Source organism: Mobula hypostoma, chromosome 4, assembly GCF_963921235.1.
Source record: "Mobula hypostoma chromosome 4, sMobHyp1.1, whole genome shotgun sequence".
Taxonomy (NCBI): Eukaryota; Metazoa; Chordata; class Chondrichthyes; order Myliobatiformes; family Myliobatidae; genus Mobula; species Mobula hypostoma.
In genome coordinates, this window is record NC_086100.1 from 67,884,311 (window position 1) to 67,906,031 (window position 21,721).

General features: G+C 42.2%; 1 protein-coding gene across 1 annotated transcript in view; it reads left to right on the forward strand.

The window, feature by feature from the left end:
* The window catches only part of LOC134345363 (SPRY domain-containing SOCS box protein 1-like), a 368,280-nt gene extending 349,320 nt beyond the window's left edge, over positions 1-18,960 (forward strand). Inside the window, exon 3 of the mRNA XM_063045909.1 lies at positions 18,837-18,960. Coding sequence (XP_062901979.1) covers positions 18,837-18,943 — 107 coding nt within the window. The 3' untranslated portion in view covers positions 18,944-18,960. The remainder of the gene's footprint in view (positions 1-18,836) is intronic.
* The last annotated feature ends 2,761 nt before the right edge of the window (positions 18,961-21,721 follow it).

Consider the following 21,721-nt stretch of genomic DNA (forward strand, 5'->3'; position numbering starts at 1 on the left):
GCTCTAGTATTTTGTGTGTGTTGCTTGAAAAGGTTGCTTTTCCAACCTGCTGCATAAACCTAATTGGCTACTAATAAACATAGTGAAATGCTGAAATAGATCTCAATAAACTACGGAAATAACCATTAATACGCGAAATGTAGGTAGTAGCCAAAGTATTAAGGTGGAAGAGAAATGGAACATTCTTAAAAGCAAGGACAATGTGAAGCATCCTAGCTCATCTACTCTCCTTGCTAAACTTGCATCGAACATTAACCCTGACTACACAGGGTGTACTGTGATAACCTATAGTCTCTATACTATAAAGGAAAAACAAAAAAAATGCTAGAATGACATAGAACTGAGGGCTTATACCCACTAGAAAAAAATTGAGAAATCTAGGGGCTATCAACTATATTTCACAATTTAATGAATAATTCCATTGTTTACTGAGAACTATTTCAACATTTCATAGATGGATGCTTTTAATAAAGCTCAGAGCAATGCAAATTTCAAAAAGTGGATAATTAATGTGAATTTTGCATTCAAACTTTTGAATATCGTAAGTATTTAATAGCTATGCTTGATTTATCATCTTTTTAAAATCTATATGGAGCATTAAAAGTCTGTAAGCATAGTTTAGCTGATGCAAAAACATTTTTATGCAATTTCATACTATAACAATAAGCATAAGGTAATTTATGAATATGAAAACAATCCAACTTAATCTTTCCAGATTTTTTGGATGGTTCCAGAGCAAGAGATAGTGGATTCTTTTGATGTACACTTACAAGAGGTTGGTTACGATAATGAAATAGCTACCCCACAGCAAGTGGGCGTGGTGTTTTCTGGAATAAGTGCCTCTTCTTTTGAGACAACATTGAAAGACAATACTGAAGTTATCTTCAAGGTCCGTGCAGTTAATGCCAATGGAGAAGGTAAATGGAGCTATCCTTACAGGGTGAGTATTGTTCTACTCAGTCGGGTCTTTGTTCAATGAATTAACTCCACACATCTGTTTCATTCGACAAGTGGTAGGGTCTGGGGAGCAGATGTGATTCACCAGATGATATCTGACCTTGTGTGACTAGGGGAATACTCCCTGATTATGGTGGGCGTGCAATTTTACACCAGGTTTGATCAACGTGTTTTAGTTCCCCTGCAACTGAATGACCCACTGTCTACATTTTCACATTTGTAAAATGTCTACTGTAGAAGTGAGACCATGCTGCACAAAATTTGTAGTGTGAGATGACACTGGTGAGGCCCCACTGTGAGCAGTTCCTTATCTTATCTAAGTTCTTATCTAAGAAAGGACCTGCTGACTTTGGAGAGCGTTCAAAGGAGGTTCACAAAACAGATTCCGGGATTGAAAGGCTTACCATAGCAGGAACATTTGATGGCTCTTGGCCTGGAATACAGCAGAAAGAGGGCGAATCTCATTGAAAACTAACAAATGTTGAAAGGCATCAATAGAGTGATTCTGGACAGGATGTTTCCTATGGTGGGGGAGTCTAAGATCACAGGACAACATCTCAGAATAGTGGGACATCCATTTAGAATGGAAATGAGGAGAAATTTCTTTAGCCAGAGGATGGTAAATTTGTGGAATTTTGAACAACTGGATAGCAGATACTCGATTTGGAATTCTAATGATACTCTGAGATTTGAGGCATGTATAAAGGTATTTGATATGTTAGTTGTACATGTACTACTTCCCACTATTTGCTGACTTGATTAGTCCTTTTGTACTATGCCAAGAACAAAAGAGCTTTCTCTTGTGGCACCTGACTCTCTTGTCCATGAAAACCATTGAAGCATTGGAAGCTATTGGATTCTTTTACATTGGCTAATTCAATGAACTAATTGACTGTTGCTTCTGCAGATTTAAGTATCATGGAAGGATGGTATCAATTTGATCACTTGTCTGTACATTTTATGAGTGTAATGGTTCATAAAATGAAGATCACATACACCACCTATTATGAAAAATCAATGAAGTTCTATGATGTAATAGACTAGTTGGCCCATGTTTATGTTGTTCATCAGTTGAAACCTTTGGAGCTATTCACTTTCTATAGTCTTGCAGATCACAACTCATCAAATATTCATCTAAGTGTCTTTCAAATGAGGATTCCAGTTCCCAACACAACCTTTGGACAGTGAATTACGGACCCCCATTACTCATTTTATAGGCTACACTACTTCCAGTTGCCTCCTCTATTTAGTTTCACTTTTCAATATTTCTCACAATGTCCCCTCATTGATTATCTTTATTTTTAGTAAAAAAGGTCCTTCTTGTATTGGATATTTAATAAATCACACCCCGACTCCTTTCTACCAAAAACACTATGCTAATCCATCTTCTTTGGTAAACTGTGTCTTTATTCATATAAACATTGTTGTAAATCTCTACTGGTATTGCATCCTTTCTGTAGAATGGTGGCATGATCAGTATTTACTACTCCATCTATTGTCTAACTTGTCACAATGGGGTGCTGGTAACGAACCCTAATGCGAGACACAGACACTGAAGTACAAGGAACAGGACTTGACTGGAGTAGGGATGTGACAGGGTACAGACCAAGAGCAGGGACAAGAATGCAGACTTGGGCTAGGGAAAGCGGGACCAGGACTAGAAACCATGGACAAGGAGACAAGGCTTCGACTTCGAGCCTGAGGCTGGACAAGGACCCAGAACCAGGGTCTACCCTTGGGCTCGGACCCCAGAACCACGCAAGGACAAGACATGGCTTCAGGACAGGACGTGGCTGGGGTCTAGAGGCCTGAGCTTGGAGACAGGCTGGGGTCTTTGCTCTTGAGGCTTGAGGCTGGGGCCTTGGGTCGTGAGCTTGGCTGCAGGCTGGGGCCTTCAGGCTTGTGTTCTTGGAGCTTGGCTTGGGATCCTTGAAGCTTGGGTTCTTGGAGCTTGGCTTGGGGTCCCCGAGGCTAGTGTTCTTGGAGCTTGGCTTGGGGTCCCCGAGGCTAGTGTTCTTGGAGCTTGGCTTGGGGTCGCCAAGGCTAGTGTTCTTGGAGCTTGGCTTGGGGTCCTCGATGCTAGTGTTCTTGGAGCTTGGCTTGGGATCCTCGATGCTAGTGTTCTTGGAGCTTGGCTTGGGATCCTCGAGGCTAGTGTTCTTGGAGCTTGGCTTGGGATCCTCGAGGCTAGTGTTTTTGGAGCTTGGCTTGGGATCCTCGAGGCTAGTGTTCTTAGAGTTTGGCTTGAGATCCTCGAGGCTAGTGTTCTTGGAGCTTGGCTTGGGATCCTCGAGGCTGGTGTTCTTGGAGCTTGGCTTGGGATCCTCGAGGCTGGTGTTCTTGGAGCTTGGCTTGGGATCCTCGAGGCTGGTGTTCTTGGAGCTTGGCTTGGGATCCTCGAGGCTGGTGTTCTTGGAGCTTGGCTTGGGATCCTCGAGGCTGGTGTTCTTGGAGCTTGGCTTGGGATCCTCGAGGCTGGTGTTCTTGGAGCTTGGCTTGGGATCCTCGAGGCTTGGGTTCTTGGAGCTTGAGCTTGGCTTGGGATCCTCGAGGCTTGGGTTCTTGGAGCTTGGCTTGGAATCCTCGAGGCTAGTGTTCTTGGAGCTTGGCTTGGGATCCTTGAGGCTTGGGTTCTTGGAGCTTGGCTGCGGGATCTTCGAGGCTTGGGTTCTTGGAGCTTGGCTGCGGGATCTTCAGGGCTTAGAGCTTGGCTGCAGGATCTTCGAGGCTTGGGTTCTTGGAGCTTGGCTGCGGGATCTTCGCGGCTTGGGTTCTTGGAGCTTGGCTGCGGGATCTTCGAGGCTTGGGTTCTTGGAGCTTGGCTGCGGGATCTTCGAGGCTTGGGTTCTTGGAGCTTGGCTGCGGGATCTTCATCTTGAAATGCGGAGGCTGATAACTCGGAGGCTGGAACTCGGAGACAGACTGGGAATTGTACATTAACATAGAGCCGGGACTTAAAATTAGACAAGCCGGGACTCAACTTCTCCATACCAAGATGGGACAGGATCATCCATCAGGTAATGGCAGAATGACTGGACTTACCCAACAGAGGCAAAGACAAGACAAGACAGATCCCCCTGCAGGGCAACGGCAAAATGGCCTGACTACCCTGCGATGGTGAGGACAAGACAAGACCCCCCCGCAGAGCAATGGCAGAACAGTCTGACTTACCCACGGAGGCGAGGACAAGACAAAGCAGATCCCTCCACAGGGCAATGGCAAAACAGCCTGGCTTACCCCACGGAGGCAAGGACAAGAAGAGACAACACCAAAGAACGACAGACAGTTCCATCTCTGCTCCAGGGTAGCTCAGAGTCTCAGTTTGGCCAGCAACCTCCGCTGGCTACAGAAGCTGCCGGATCCCTACCTAGCTCGGAGTGGCTGATGGCCACTCAGCTGGCCCAGGAAACAGCTGAATCCATACCACAAAGACTACTCCAATGAGTGGCAACAAGGCTCTGTGAAGGAGTGGTCCTCCAACCAGGCCTAGAGATCACAAATGGTTTCACTAGCCTTCCATCAGCAGGTTGCTCCAAGGGGGATTGACAAGACAAACCAGCCACTCACACTCAACCCCAAGGCTACTTATATTGCAAGCCCCAAGATGGGAATCAGGTGCCTATGATTAACTCAAACAAGGGACAGCTGGAAGACCCGGAGTCCTGAGTCCACGGACCGGACCATGAACTGGAATGCGGACTTCACAGACCGGACCATGACATAACTATGGTTGCAGCAGAATGCCTATACATCAGCCAATAAAATACCCTCTTTATTTTTCCTATCTATTATCACTGTTAATATTCTACACTGAATGGCCACTTTATTAGACACCTCCTGTGCCTAATAAAGTAGCCACTGAATGTATGTTCATTGTGTTCTGCTGCTGTAGCCCATCCACTTCAAGGTTGGACATGTTGATGCTCTTCTGAACACCACTGTTGTAACACATGGTTATTTGAGTTACTATTGCCTTTCTGTCTATTTGAACCAGTTTGGCCATACTCCTCCTAAAATACTCATTAACAAGGCACTTTCACTCACAGAACTGCTGCTCACTGGATTTTTTTTTTGTTTTTCAGAGCATTCTCTGCAAACTCTAGAGATAGTTGTATGTGAAAATCCCAGGAGATCAGCACTTTCTTAGATACTCAAACCACCCTGTCTGGCACCAAGTTGGGTCTAAATCACATTTCGTTGCCATTCTTTCAACAACTGAACCTCTTGACCATGCCTGCATGCTTTCATGTATTAAGTCACTGCCAACTTAATGCTGATGAGATACTTGCAATAATGAGGAGGTGAACAGGAGTACCTAAGAAAGTGGTCACTGAGTGTATTACCTTCAGGAGTATATGAGCATAGGTTCCCAGATTTAAGAAATTTCTGGAGGAAGTGGTGCATTGAAATAACCAAGAGTTCAAAGTTGCATCAAACTAGTTGGTATTATTTTTACAAACCCAGTTACTCTGAGGTCACATATATTACCTGATCTCAGGCAGGTAGTCTTCACAGGTTTCTTATGAAATGCACACATTAATGTTGATTGAAGCTCTGGGCCTCTGACGTTGAGAAATGCTTGGCCATCTCCTATATAGTCAAATAAGCAGGAGGGCATTTGCTATGTCCAGAGAGCCCAATCCCACACAACTTCTTATATTTTGGATTCCATAACTATACTTCATATATTTTTTGTTTAGTCCTCTATGGTGTTGCAGTCTATCTGACTAATTGATCAGTAAACATGTCTTCCTCATCTTCTCTTAGTACCATTGTTCAGTTCAGCTCCACTGACTCCACAGTTTGTCTACAGTGAACACACATCAAAGCTACTGGTGAACGCAGCAGGCCAGGCAGCATCTCTAGGAAGAGGTACAGTTGATGTTTCGGGCCGAGGGTCTTCTCTGACGAAGGGTCTCGGCCCGAAATGTCGACTGTATCTCTTCCTAGAGATGCTGCCTGGCCTGATGTGTTCACCAGCAGCCTTGATGTGTGTTGCTTGAATTTCCAGCATCTGCAGAATTCCTTTTGTTTGCATTGTTTACAGTGACCTTTCATTGATTAGGCAATCTACTACACTTCCCTCAAATAGTAGTCATAGTCATAGTCATACTTTATTAATCCCAGGGGAAATTGGTTTTCGTTACAGTTGCTCCATAAGTAATAAATAGTAATAGAACCATAAATAGTTAAATAGTAATATGTAAATTATGCCAGTAAATTATGAAATAAGTCCAGGACCAGCCTATTGGCTCAGAATGTCTGACCCTCCAAGGGAGGAGTTGTAAAGTTTGATGGCCACAGGCAGGAATGACTTCCTATGACGCTCTGTGCTGCATCTCGGTGGAATGAGTCTCTGGCTGAATGTACTCCTGTGCCCACCCAGTACATTTTGTAGTGGATGGGAGACATTGACCAATATGGCATGCAACTTGGACAGCATCCTCTTTTCAGACACCACCGTCAGAGAGTCCAGTTCCATCCCCACAACATCACTGGCCTTACGAATGAGTTTGTTGATTCTGTTGGTGTCTGCTACCCTCAGCCTGCTGCCCCAGCACACAACAGCAATCATGATAGCACTGGCCACCACAGGCTCGTAGAACATCCTCAGCATCGTCCGGCAGATGTTAAAGGACCTCAGTCTCCTCAGGAAATAGAGATGGCTCTGACCCTTCTTGCAGACAGCCTCAGTGTTCTTTGACCAGTCCAGTTTATTGTCAATTCGTATCCCCAGGTATCTGTAATCCTCCACCATGTCCACACTGACCCCCTGGATGGAAACAGGGGTCACCGGTACCTTAGCTCTCCTCAGGTCTACCACCAGCTCCTTAGTCTTTTTCACATTAAGCTGCAGATAATTCTGCTCACACCATGTGACAAAGTTTCCTACCGTAGCCCTGTACTCAACCTCATCTCCCTTGCTGATGCATCCAACTATGGCAGAGTCATCCGAAAACTTCTGAATAGAGTTTTAATGATCAATGTAAGTACCACGTCAGATTTGTTTTATTATTATTGCCACATGTACTGAAGTACAATGAATGTACTGAGATACTGTGAAGAAGCCTGCTTTGCATACCATCCAAACAGATCACTTCATTACAACAGTCCTTTGGTAGTAGAAAGTAAAAGAGTAACATTGCAGAATGAAGTGTTACAGTATCAGGACAAAGCAATGCAGGTAGACAGTCAGCTGTAAGGTCACAGCAAGGTAGATTGAGGTCATCCTCTGCCAGATCTGCACCTTCAACCACCAGTTCTTCTTCTTTCTCATGTCCAGCAAGGATCGGAAGATCACCTGAGTCTAGACCACAGATCCTGCCACCTCCAACTCTGACAATCCCTGGACGCTCCCATCCCATGATCCCTGCCGCTTCCCGCTCGACCTCGATTCCACCGGACACCTGTAGGTTACGGAACTCACTGACTCCATCCCTGGCCCCGTCGGCTCTGGGCACCTCTGGACTGGCAATATTACTATCTCCATCACCGATTCCGACAGTCCTGAGCAGATCCAGAACCCGGATTCCACTGCCATCAGTGCTGGTTCCTATGACCCCGGACAACTTCAGACTGCTGATTGCGTGGCCTCTAGCGCAGTCTCCAGCATGGATCTTGACCGCCTGCACCTCTGAGCTGAGCACTTAAGCGTTGTCACTGGATCCCCATCTCCCTTTTCCCCACCACCACTCTGCAATCCTGTGCCCTCAAGCCATACCATCAGTTCTTGGATCCTCAAAGCCTCCATCTTCCTCCCACACCGACTTCCCTAAACACCCCAACCCTCCTCTCTCCTTTGGCACCATAAAATCTCTTCTCCCCTCTGATCCCAGCCCTTATTCCAGCCGTGTCTTCCCCTCTCTGAGGAAGAATGTTCTGTCCTCAGTAAGGGCCTCACTCTTGACTGACTTCACCTGCACCTCAGTGAGTTCCGTGCCCGCCGTGACGTCAAGCTCTTCTGTCATCTCTGTCACTGAGCCCACTTCTTTGGCAAGGATTCCACACCCTGCACTTATGACCCCCTTCTTCTGTCTTCAGCTCTCCTCTTCTTGGACACCCTGGTCTGGTTCTCTGCCTGCTCTGGATCTTTTCATCTTGAATTGCCGACAAGACATTGACCATCGCAACTTCAGCCCTCCTTTGATCTCCTCCAACCTTACCTGCTCTGATTGTACTGCCCTCCACTCTCTCTGCACCAGTTCCAACCTTACCATCAAACCCACAGACAAAGGAGGTGTCGTTGTAGAGTGGCACACTGATCTCTACCCTGCTGAGCTCAGGCAACAACTTTCAGACGCCTCCTCATACCTACCCATTGAAGAGGACCTCACTCCAGACTATCAGAAAACTGTCTCTAACACCATCACTGACCTCACCCACTCTGGAGAACACCCACCCACCGCCACCAAGCTCATTGTTCCCTTATCCTATGCTGCTCGCTTCTACCTCCTACCGAAGATCCACAAACCAGACTGTCCAGGTAGGCCTATTGTCTCTGCCTGCTCCTGCCCCACAGAACCCATTTCATCGTATCTGGATTCCATTCTATCTCCCTTGGTTCAGTCCCTTCCCACCTATCTCTACCTCAAATCTACATAAAGACTTGGACTCCACAGCAACGAAGTCTACAGATTTACCATTCTCTCGTTAAAGTCAATGAACAGCTCTTTTGGTTTGCTGACGTTGAGGGAGAGTTTGTTGTCATGAAACCATGTCACTTTTTCACCATCAGCTTGTTCCACAAGGACTGTTCATCTCTTGTTCTTGATATGTATTCCTTATTTATTTATTATTATTTCTTGTTTTAATTAAAACTAAAGAAGTTTGGCCTGTCCCCTAAAACCCTCACTGATTTTTATAGATGCACCGTAGAAAGCATTCTTCTCGGGTGCATCACAACCTGTTATGGAAGTTGTCCTGTCCAAGACCGGAAGAAGCTGCAGGAGATCATAAACACGGCGCAGCACATCACACAAACCAATCTTCCGTCCTTGGACTCACTTTACACCGCACGCTGTCGGAGCAGTGCTGCCAGGATAATCAAGGACATGACCCACCCAGCCAACACACTTTTCGTCCCTCTTCCCTCTGGGAGAAGACTCAGGAGCTTGAAGACTCGAACGGCCAGATTTGGGAGCAGCTTCTTTCCAACTGTGATAAGACTGCTGAATGGATCCTAACCCGGATCTGGGCCATACCCTCCAACTATCCGGACCCGCCTCTCCGTTTTTATGCACTACCTTATTTTCCATTTTTCTATTTTCTATTTATGATTTATAATTTAAATTTTTAATATTTACTATCAATTTGCAATCCAGGGAGCGGGAAGCGCAGAATCAAATATCGCTATGATGATTGTACGTTCTAGTATCAATTGTTTGGCGACAATGAAGTATGAAGTATAATTTCCTTTTGTATTACCACTGTTCGTTGTCTTTTGTACAGTGGTTGTCCATCTGGTTGGTGCAGTCTTTCATTGATTCTATTATCCTTATTGGAGTTATTGAAAATGCCCACAAGAAAAAATGAATCTCAGGGTTGTATATGGTGACATATATGTGCTTTGATAATAAATTTACTTCGAACTTTGAACTAGGCTCTCTATCTCCTTCCTCTACTCTGACTCATTGTTATTTGAGATGTGGCCCACTCCAATGGCATCACCTGCAAACTTGATGAAGATGGCAGAGTTTGTCATCAAAACATTGGTTAAAATCAATATCTGTACCTGGCTAGAAGCCTGACAAGAGTTTATTCAACCAGTGGGAACTTCAGATTGAAGCAAGGAGAAATTAAAATGTCTACAGATACCCCCACCAGCTCATCTGCGCAACATCTAAGAGCGTGGCCAGGGATACCATCAAGGCCATTTGCTTTCTGTGCTTCACTTCTGATCTTGCTTCAAAAATGGTGACTGTGGCTTTGAGTGTATTGGAGGCTGTCATGGTGGGTGCTGACATTGCAATCCCCTTCTGTTCAAATCGTGCATAGATTGTGTTAAGCTCATCAGGAAGGGATATTGAACAAAGACATGTTAAGTACTGCTATATTATTATCCTCTTTGATCCTGATATATTTAATATCTCAATGATGACTCAAACAAGCTCCCTTTACAGCAGACAGAATCCAATAATAATTAACCTTCAAAAGATATAGCAAAGCACAATGACTAATATTAACATAAACAATAGTTACAGGATGAAGAATTGATTTCAAAATATTAATAGCCTTGAGGGACCAACCATTAAATATGTCCTATCAGCAGTGCACAGTAAGGTCTGTCTGCACCTTAGCCATTCTGTATAATTCTCCCCAATCATACACTATATTAACCTCCTTTCTTCACAGATCCTAGGCGGGGGTGGGGGGCAGATTTTGGATCTCCCCCTCCCCCTCCCACTTTCAAATCTCATACTAGCTCTTCTTTCAGTTAGACCTGACGAAGGGTCTCGGCCCAAAACGTCGACTGTACCTCTTCCTAGAGATGCTGCCTGGCCTGCTGCGTTCACCAGCAATTTTTATGTGTGTTGCTTGAATTTAGTTTAATTTTTAAGTTACCTCAGGTGATCTTTTCATAAAACCTTCAACTTGTTCCATTTTACATTGTGGGCCAAAGGGCCTGTACTGTGCTGTACTATTCTATGTTCTATATTCTATTACCCTGAAAGACTCTGTTAATTTCATTGTAAAAGGGGAAGTTCCCACATTTCATGATTTTGGGTTGGCCATTTGGCTGTGTTCATTGTGTGAAATTTCCATCTTCCCAATAATCATTTCCAGAGACCCATTATTGAATCAGTCAAGCACAGGGTTTAGGAGTTAGGCATTAGCTGCAGTAGTATAAGTCATTGGTGAGGCCGAACTTGGACCTCAAAACTGTTTTGTTCACCCTATTAGAGGAAAGATGTAGTTAAACTAGAAGGAGCAGAGAGAATTTTGCAAGGATGTTGCCAGGACTAGAGAGCTTAAGTTATAGAGAGAGCTTAGCCCAGCTATGTTTTTATTCCTTGTAAACAGGAGAATGAGAGATGACCTTATAGAAGTGTTTAAAATACAAACAGAGTGGATGTAACAGTCATTTTCCCAGTGTAGGGGAATCCAGAAGATTAGAAGGTGAGAGGGGAAGAGATTTAAAAAAGACCTGCGGGGAAAAATTTTCATGCAGAGGTGGTGAATGAGCTCTCGGAGGAAGTTGTTGAGGCTAGTACAATAGTTTAATTTAAGATGTACATGGATCAAACACAGGAAATTGGAGCTAGCTGGGTGGGAACTGTGGTCAACGTGGACTCATTTGGATGAAGGGTTTGTATCTGTGCTGTGTTATACAATGACTCTAGTTTCATTTAAGTGTTTTGATAATTATAAGTGTTATAAGTGTTATAAGTGTTTTGATAATTGAGAAGTTAACTGCGCCCAATCCCATTCCAACACTTCCTAACACATTGTCCATTAAATCTCTCCTGTCCTACCCCTTTCCTACTGCTTCCCATATCCTTAAATGGAGAATATCATCTCCAGTTTTGCCAAAGTTAATGGGTAAATGGTTCGCAGTCCTTGAGATGATTTGCTGTTCATGCTTGACACTTTTGTAATTTTCATTTTACTTAGTTTTTTTTAAAAAAAGAGCAATTATCATCCTTTGCAAGACCAGGCCTGACGTAATCAATTTACAGAGAAATCCACAAACCCTTATTTGTGTTTGTTATCACATGCTGAATGTCAGTGTATTACATTTTTACATTCTCGGAGACAAGAATCCTGGCAGCATATTTGCATTTTATGAGACAAACACAGTGAGAGCATCAAAGCATGCTTTCCCAAAATTACTCAAAATCGATCAATCAGAAGTCTTGAGCAATATCTTTTACCATTCTGGACAAGCATTCTTATTAAGAAACGCAACATTTAAGATGACTCTCCAGTTTTTCCAATCTATTTCCAAAATAGCAATTTCAAATTTCCAATTGCTGTCTAAAATGTGGGAAGCTCATATCCAAAATAGATTCACTCACATTTCTAATGCCTGAATCTGGATTTTATGTGGCCAGTGTGAAATCTGGGTTTTCCTCTTGCTTTTTCCCACATATCAGTTTCGAAGGAAATAATTAAAAGAACAAAAACTTAAACCACAGGTAAAACAAAACAAAGATCCATGCTTGTACATTTTTACCTTCAGAATCTTTGCAAATAATTGAAAACCCTATAGTAACAGTTTAAGTTTTATAATGAAAATCTGTAACATATACTGTATTCCAAAAGGGAGAAGAAAATTAAAGGATTGATGGGGCCCCACACTCTCTCACATTTTCTATAAACTCAATAATTACGTTTTAGAACTTGCAGACTCGTAAAGACTTCAAACAAAATACAATTGGCAATCAAAAACTGTCAATCAAAAAATCAAATACAGTAATACACACCTCAAGGAAACCCTTCGAATCCTTCATGTTCTAATAGAAAAGAATGCTGCTGGACATTGATCACGGAATGACATATGTTCAGACATGACTGTGTTAAACAAAACAATAACACCAGCAGCTTCCAATTACCCATTAGCAATCAAAAATCGAGGAAGCTGATCACACTGATTCCCTTCTTTTGGTGTTACTGGGCCACGCTGGAAGTTTGACCAGATCCCATTATGGGCCATCTAAGTTCAGGTACCTGTGGCTGCAGTTGGCTGCCTCAGCAAAGCAGCCTGGCTTCCCACAATTAAACTACATACCCTGTACTCTTTGGTGTCCCTCTAGTTTCTGTTCCTATTATTTTGCTGTTCCTTCATTTCTCCATATTACTGCTGACGCTTTAGCCTTTTGGTCCTTTAATGTCTCTCCTCTCGGAGGTTTCCCATCATTCATCGCTACACCCATCCTCTGGAGCTTGCACTACCTGGACCATTTCCTGAAAAGTTGGATTAGTTTGAGAAATGGCTCTTCGCTCAGCTATCTCCTACGATTGTTTCCAGTTAGCTGATCCCACTGTCCTCAGTCATACATTGCCCTATTTTATAACCTATTCAAATAGGTCTCTGAGTGCTATCATGGTCCCTGTCAGCACTTTGTTAAGGCTGCTGCTGGATCTCAACCTCTTTGATCCCTATTCCCATGAATTCTGCCTTTAGCTCATCAAATACATATCCTTCCCCAGTAGTGCAGTGCTTAACTTTTCCTTAACATCTGGCCCTAAGCATACCAGACTAACCTCTTCTCCTCCCCGTCTAGCCACTTAATGTTATTATTTTTACCTCTTGCAGCAGCACTGTCACTTCTGTAGAATCATCCCATTTAAGTATTGCTTTAATAAGTTTTGGCAATCGTACAGGATTAAGAGGAATGGCAATCACCATCCTTGTTGCATCACCTGGCCCTCAGTCTATCCCAATGGTCATAGCAGCTGCTCTTTTCAGTTTCTGTTCTTGTGAGTTATCTCTCATTTCCTACTTCTCTACTTCTTCAACTTTTCCATTCCTTCCAAACTGATCCTCCAAATGCTCCCACTCAGTGGCCTCTTCCCCTCCCATCTGTCTTACTTGCCATGTCACAAGCATTATTCCCTTTTGGACCTACATCTAGTTTGCAGCTCGGCTTACTTTATGCACTAACAATCATTGGCCACGTTATTAGATACATCTGTATACCTGATTGTTAATGCAAATATCTAATCAGCCAACTTAATCCATAACAACATGCAGAAATGGTCAAGCGGTTCAATTGTTGCTCATACCAAACATCAGAATAGGGGAGAAATGTAATCTAAGTGACTTTGACTTTGAAATGATTGTTGGTGCCAGATGGGGTGATTTGAGTATTTCAGAAACCATTGATCTCCTGGGATTTCCACGCAAAATAACCTCTAGAGTTTACAGAGGGTAATGGAAAAAACAAAAAAATCCAGTAAGTGGCAATTTTATGAGCAGAAGTGGCTTGTTGATGAGAGAGGTCAAAGGAGAATGGCCATTCTGGTTCAAGCTGACAGGAAGGCGACAGTAACTCACATAATCACACATTACAACAGCGGTGTGCAGGAGAGTATCTCTGAATGCTCAGCACATCATGCTTTGAAGTGGATGGGCTACAGCAGCAGAAGACCACAGATAAAGTGGCAACCAAGTGTACTATTGTGATGGATATTTTGTACTATTGTGCTTTCTGAGCTAGGAAGTTTTTGCCAAGCTCGGCTTACCGCACAGTCACTTGTAAAACTCCAAACAATTGTAAGCTAAACTTCCCACTAATATTCATTAGCTTACTTCTGGTTAAGTGAAAAGCAGTAATCAGTAATGAGTTTGAAAGCAGATACATTGTCTTTAGAAAGCAGGATGTTGTGTACTGCACCTGTTTAACTACTGAAGAGGTGTAGTGTAAGACAATTCATTATTTAATTTAGCTTGTTTCAAAATAGACAAAACTGGCTAAATTGTATTGTTCAAGGAAGCTTATGGACCAAATGGAGGCAATCATTTTACATATCAATAACTGATCTATTAATCTTGGAAGGTTTATATACGCAGGGAACTTAGCTTCACAGCATTAATTGTGGGTAGCTGGAAACTGAGTCTCCAACAAGTTTTTAGACTGTGTGAAATATCACATGTGTATGAAGTCTCCTAAGTGGCAAAGAAATTGTATAAACGCAGACAGAAATTCAGGCTTATTAGGAATGGGGTAAGGAACATCAAAAAGCATGAAAGAAATGTGGGGTGAACTAGAGTACATTCCCCTGCCTTCAATTTCCGTGATGGACAATCTGTTCTTCTGCATTGTTGATATGTATTTTTAGCTTATAGGAGTTGTACCTGTGTTTTGGAGATGCTTTGTATTATGGCAGTCTTTTATAATATAGAAATACTCTGAGACTTAAATGTGTTTTAAGAATGTTGTTTGGATTTCAATGGGTATCACTGAAAACAAATGAACTGTGCTTTAAGCTACTTTGTTCGCTGAAAGTATCTTCGTAGAGAGAGGGGACTGATCATTCAAATACTGGGTATTGGTAGCTAAACTTGCTGTGGAGAATAAACAGGAAAGTGAACCAGTCTTTGAAGATTGGGTAGTTGCAGTATAACCTCCCCTTAGTGAGGGATCTTGTGGCTATTAATATCTGATAGGGTTTAAGGTCTTTAAAGTTTGAAACTACACAGTCAGCAAACCCAATACAATCACACATTGACTAGCACTATCATACCACCGTTAAATACACATCCTTTTGATATATTTCAGGACTGATGCTTTCTCCTGGGATTTTATTCCTCTTTCTCCATTTCTTTTTCTAATCTCCTCTTTTCCTTCTCACATGCTATTCAATCTGACTCATCAGATACCTGCTGAACATTTCTTATCTGGCACTTTATTAGGTACAGGAGTGGAATTTGTTGTGGTCCTCTGCTGCAGAAGCCCATCCACTTCAAGGCCCGAAGTGTTGAACATTCAGAGGTGCTCTTCATTACTGTTGTAATGCGTGGTTATTTGAGATACTGTTGTCCACAAATCTGCTGCTTACTGGATGCTTTTTTTGTTTCTGGCACCATTCTCTATAAGCTCCAGAGACTGTTGCATGTGAAAATCCCAGGAGAACAGTAGTTTCCAAGGTACTAAAAACAACTCAGTCTGGCATCAACAATCTTTTCATGGTCAAAGTCACCTAGGTCACATTTCTTCCCCATTCTGATGTCTGGTCTGAACAACAACTGAACCTCTTGCCCGTGTCTGCATGCTTTTATGCATTGAGTTGCCTCCACATGATTGACTGTTAGATATTTACATTAGTGAGCAGGTGTATAGGTGCACCTAATAAAGTGATCACTTAAATGTGTATGTTCACGTTTATCTTTCTCTCTCTGATCTATTGCCACCTTCTTTCAAGTACTGTTTAATTTCTTCTTTCATATTCACTAATTCTTCCCATTTTCCCTTTGTGTTTCTGCTTCTCACAATTCTTTAGCTTGCTATTTATCTCTGCTGAAGGTTGTTGCCCATCAATTACAGCTACATCACATTCTTTACCTTTTAACTTTTTATCATGAGCTTGCTGGAGAACGTGTACTGGGATTCCCAGAGGGATATTGCACTTGAAGTCCCACAGTATTTTTAACTAAGCACTGCTGCATTTTAGTTTGGAGGACCACTTCAGTAACCCATTCAGTTCCCACTTCTCATATAGAGGGTTTTCCCACAACAGCCGTGCCTCTCGCTCTGAGCCTAAGTTTCTACATAACCTGCTAGACTTCGTATTCCGCAAGTGTACATAATGTACATTTGTACTTTTTAAAATTTTACTTAACTACTATAGGTCAGTAAATATCACCTTATCTCTTGTTCAGTTTGGCTCCAGATTCCACAGTTTATCTTTCACATAGTTGTTTGTGAACATTCATTGATTATACAATATACAGTGCTTCTTTCAGTAACTAATGTTTTAACAATTAATGCAATTAATGTGAATACTATATTAAACAATACTAACATATTAAATCATATACATGTACATTGACATGCCAAATACTGCTATTATTACGCTTTACGCCTATGACTGCATGGCTAAGTATGGCTCTAACACCATATGCAAGTTTGCTGATGACACCACTGTTGTGGGCGGTATCAAAGGAGATGATGAATCAGCATACAGGAGGGAGATTGAGAATTTGGCTGAGTGGTGTCATAACACTAACCTCTCACTCACTGTCTGTAAGACCAAGGAACTGATTGTAGACTTCAGGAGAGGGAAACCGGAGGTCCATGAGCCAATAATCATCAGAGGATCAGAGGTGGAGAGGGTCAGTAACTTTAAATTCCTTTGTGTCAGTGGTCCTGTTCTTGTCCCATCATATAAATATAATTGCAAAGAAAGCACAACAGCACCTCTACTTCTTTAGGAATCTGCAGAAATTTGGCATGTCATCAGAAATTTTTGTAAACTTCTCTAGATGTGTGGTGGAAATTGTGCTGGCTGGCTGCGTTACAGCCTAGAATGGGAAAACTAATGTTTTTGAGCGGAAAACCTACAAAACATTATAGATTTGGCCCTGTACATTATCGGTAAAACCCTCCCAATCATTGAGCACATCTACAGGAAAAGTTGCCGTAGAAAAGCATCATCCATCATCAAGGATCCTCACCATCCAGACCATGCTCTTTTCTCGCTGTTGCTATCAGGTAGGAGGTACAAGTGCCTCATGATTTGCAGCACCAGGTTCAAGAACAGTTATTACCCCTCAACCATCAGGCTCTTGAAGAAAGGGGATAACTACACTCACTTAAGGATTCTTTTATTTTGTCATTTCATGCTCCTTATTTATTGCTAATTTATTTATATTTGCATTTGCACAGTTTGTTATCCATTGATCCTGTTTACAGTTACTATTCTATAGATTTTCTAAGTATACCCACAGAAAAAGAGTCTCAGGGTTGTCTGTGGTGACATGTATGTACTCAGATAATACATTATACTTTGAACTTTGAACCTTGAACTTTAATCTCTCTGTTCCTTGACAAATCCACATGACGTATCGGTTATTGAGATTTTTTTTTAACCCTCAACTGCATCTCAGATTCAAAGTTGAATTGACTGCCATGTGCACAAGTTCAGACATGCACAAATACAATGGAAAGAAGTTATTTGGAGCTGCATCACAGGTACAGAGCACATTTTCCATACTTCTCCAAAATGAATTACATGTGCTACTTCTGGACTTTTCAGACTGTTGAACCTAAGCTTTTTATATCTACAGTCCTATAATCTGTATATGAGGTGCCTGAATGTCCAACAGAGTGCTGCCCTTTCCACCCGTCCAGAATGACAAGGTGTATTCTGTCAGCCAGAAACGTTCCTCCAGGATTCCTGGGACTCCATTTCATTGCACATCACTCTTTTCTTTCATTTACTTGTTAGTTCATACATCTTCCAGTCGCACCGCGCCCCCCCCCCACTTGCCAAAGCCTGAGATAAATACTTCAAGCCCAGTGAGGTACAAAGTTTAATGAGCAGCTCGTGTAATGATTTGGAATGTTCGCCCAATGAAACAGAAATATGTGTGGGATGTGACCGTGTTTCTAGAATGACATCTGCATGACTTCAAACCACAGAGAGGAGTTAACATCAGAGAAGCATTGACTTTGATGAGAAGGTGTCTCATAAAGATTGCCCTCTGTCACTGGAAGCTTATGATCAGTTAAGAAAGGTTCACCAATTCTTTCAAAGAATGGCCTTTAAATGGTTTCCCCAAAACATGTGAGACAAAAGTGTAAGAATATTTATTTTAAATACTCAGTATTGTTTCATTCAGATGCAGCTTGTTTATTTTCTTCAAATAATATAATCTTAATCAATTGAGTTACAGAAGTTATACCTTATATTCACTGCCATTCCATTTTCCATATGAGTGTAAATTAAACAACAAACTAACATAGCAGAATGTAACCACAGTGCCATCTGTAAAACAGTATCTGTGTGTATCCTCTTTCAGAGATAAAAGTAGAGAATAAAAATCAAGACCCTTGACTGAGCTTGCTTTCTATTCAATGAGATTGTATTTAAATGTCAAGTTCATTTACCAACTTTGATTTTGCAAACTGCATAACAAAGTTGAGATTTCATTAACATTCAATTGACCGAACCTTGAGCACTTCTGAGTGGGAATGATTCAGATGTTTCTGAGTCTTTCGTAAAGAGTTTCTCCCATACTTGACCTTTAACCTTAAAATTATTGCTAAAGGGTTATGCTTCTTCATTGAGGATTCTTCAACTAAAGAAAATAATTCCTATTTTATTAACTTAATCGCTAAAATCTTCACTTAGGTCACCTCTTGATTCTCTATAACTGGCTAAGAACAAACAATTATGCAATAAATCCTTGTAATTTTATCTTTTTTATTTGGCAGGTTTACAGACATGGCTAATTCATTCCAGTGGATCAAGGGTTTATTTGAAGGTAGTGGGATCCGGAAAATCTGCAAAGGTTAAATACGCATCTGATCCTTCCAATTAGTGGCGATGACATACAACAGTGCAGCCATGTTTGTTGGACTGTCACATCGAACATCTGCTTCTGGGAAATGTGTACATATTTTCCACAATGATGGGTGGAGATCTTCCTCAAATTGGAAGGCAGTGGTAAAAGAAGTAACATGAAACATTTCCTGCATAAAGACTAAGTACTTTCACAAGTCAAAAAAATTAATTGCTTTAGCATTGCTTATTTTTTCAATCCTAATTCATCAAAATTTGTTTCTACCGATATGATTTGTTTCTACTAGCCATGTACAAAAGCGATGGGTTACACCTGAACTCAAGGGAGACCAGTATCCTTGCGGGCAGGTTTTGCTAGAGATGTTTGAGACTATTTTGACAGAAAGAACTGAACCAGAGTGATAAGTCATGAGATGGTGCAGTTGTTGTAAATATAGATGCAGATTGTAGAGGGATTGTAAGGAAGGATAGGTAGTAGAAAGTGTATAATGCATGTGTTGACGTGTCTATTTATTGCGAGGAGTGTCAGAAACAAGGGCAATATAGGGTTTGGACTAGTACTTTGGCCAATGATGTTGTGGTCATTAAACAGGCTTGGCTATTACATGGGCAGGAATGGCTACTGAATGTTCTGGGGTTTAGATGTTTCAAAAGGGAAAGGGAGGGAAGTAAAAGAGATGGGGAGGATAGGATAACAGTTGCAGAAAGGGAAAATATCCTGGAGGGATTGTCTACTGAGCTGGTATGGGTGGAGGTAAGAAATAGGAAGAGGCCAATCACTCTACTGGGAGAGTTCGACAGACTTCTCCAAAAGCAACAGAGACACTGAGGTGCAGATTGAGAGGCAGATTTTGGAAAGTTGCAATAATAACAAGGTTTTTGTCATGGGTAACTTCAGCTTCAGTAATATTGAATGGCACCTCCACAGTGCAAAAGGTTTAGATAGATATATACTTATTGATCCCAAAGAAACTGCAGTGTCACAATAGCATTATAAGTGCACAGATATATAAATATTAGAAGAGAAGTAAGAAAAATAAAATATAAGTTACCTTAAAATAAGATGTACAAGATTTACAAGATTTCCACTGTGGATTACACAGTGGATTACACTGATAAGATGGTAGTGTAAGAATCACTATAATAATGGTGCACATGGGGTGGAATTTGTTAGGTATATCCAGGAATGACTCTTGTCACAAAACGTAGACAGGCCAACTAGAGGAGAGGCCGTAATGGATCTGGTACTACACAATGAACCTGGTCAGGTAACAAATCTCTTGGTGGGTGAACATTTCAGAGAAAGTGAACACAGCCTCCTGACCTTTACCATAGTCTTCAACAGGGATAGGAGCAGAAGGTATGGGAAAGTATTTAATTGAATGAAGGTGAATTATGATGCTATTAGGCAGAAACTTGGGAGGGTAAATTGAGAATAGATGTACTCTGGGAAAAGCACATCAGAAATGTGAATGTTGCATGGAATTCTAGATGTGCTTGTCAGTTACAACAAGACATTGATACAATGCAGAGCTGATCTTACAAGTGGCAAATGGAATTCAATCTGGAAAAGTGTGAAGCAATTCACTTTGGAAAGTCATGCTGAAGTCAGAATACAGGTGTCCCCCGCTTTTCGAACATTCGCTTTACGAAACCTCACAGTTATGAAAGACCCACATTAGCACCCTGTTTTCGCTTTCAGAAGGTGTTTTCACTGTTACGAAGAAAGGCAGCGCGCGATAAAAGGCAGTGTGCGCCTCGAGCAGCCGCTCTGCCCCGGATTCGGAACGGCATTGCTTAAACACGTTGCATTGAGCAGCCGTTAGCAAGATGAGTTCTAAGGTGTCGGAAAAGCCTGAAAGAGTAAGGGTGTTACACTTAGCGTAAAACTAGACATAATTAAACCTTTCGATCGTGGTGAACGAAGCAAGGACAAAGTGAGTTTGGCTTGTGGAGGTTGACGAGGATGATGTTGAAGAGATTTTGGCATCCCATGACCAAGAACTGATAGATGAAGAGCTGATGCAATTGGAAGAGGAAAGGATAACAATCGAAACCGAATGCAGAAAGTGAAGCAACTGCGTGAGATTTTCACTACAATGATAAAGTACGACTTTAATTTTGAAAGGGTACGTAGATTTAGGGGATATTTGCAGAATGGTTTGAGTGCTTACAAACAACTGTATGATAGAAAAATACGCGAGGCTCAGCAGTCAAGCAAACCTTCCACATCAGCCACAGCAGACGACGAACCTCGACCTTTGACATTGAGACGGGCAGTCATAGGAGAAGATGAGCTGCCTGCCCTGATCGACGATGATATGACACCCCCATGTCCCACCACCCCAACACCCGGGCCCCGGACAGATACTGTACCGATTCGCGAAGAACGCAACGGTAGCCGGGAGGCACACAGCACATCTTTAAGAAAAAAGCCGAAATAAACATGCTAATTAATTAGGTGCCACCTAGCATGTAATTGTCGGCCCAGATCAGAGGCGATGCAATCGGCAATCGCCTCTGATCTGCGCCGACATTTACGTGCCGGGCAGCACCTAATTAATTAGCATGTTTATTTTGGCTTTTTTCTTAACGATGCGCTGTGTGCCTCCCAGCTACCACTGCATTCTTCGCGGTAATGTATCGGGTTGGCGGCCCAGAGGGTGGGGGCCACTGCACCATCCAGCCTGCAACGACTCAGTCTAACACACCATCATCAGTGTGCTCGGCGCTGTTTTCCCAATTCCGGTAAGTGATACTACACTGTACATACATTATTTCTACTTTATATAGGCTG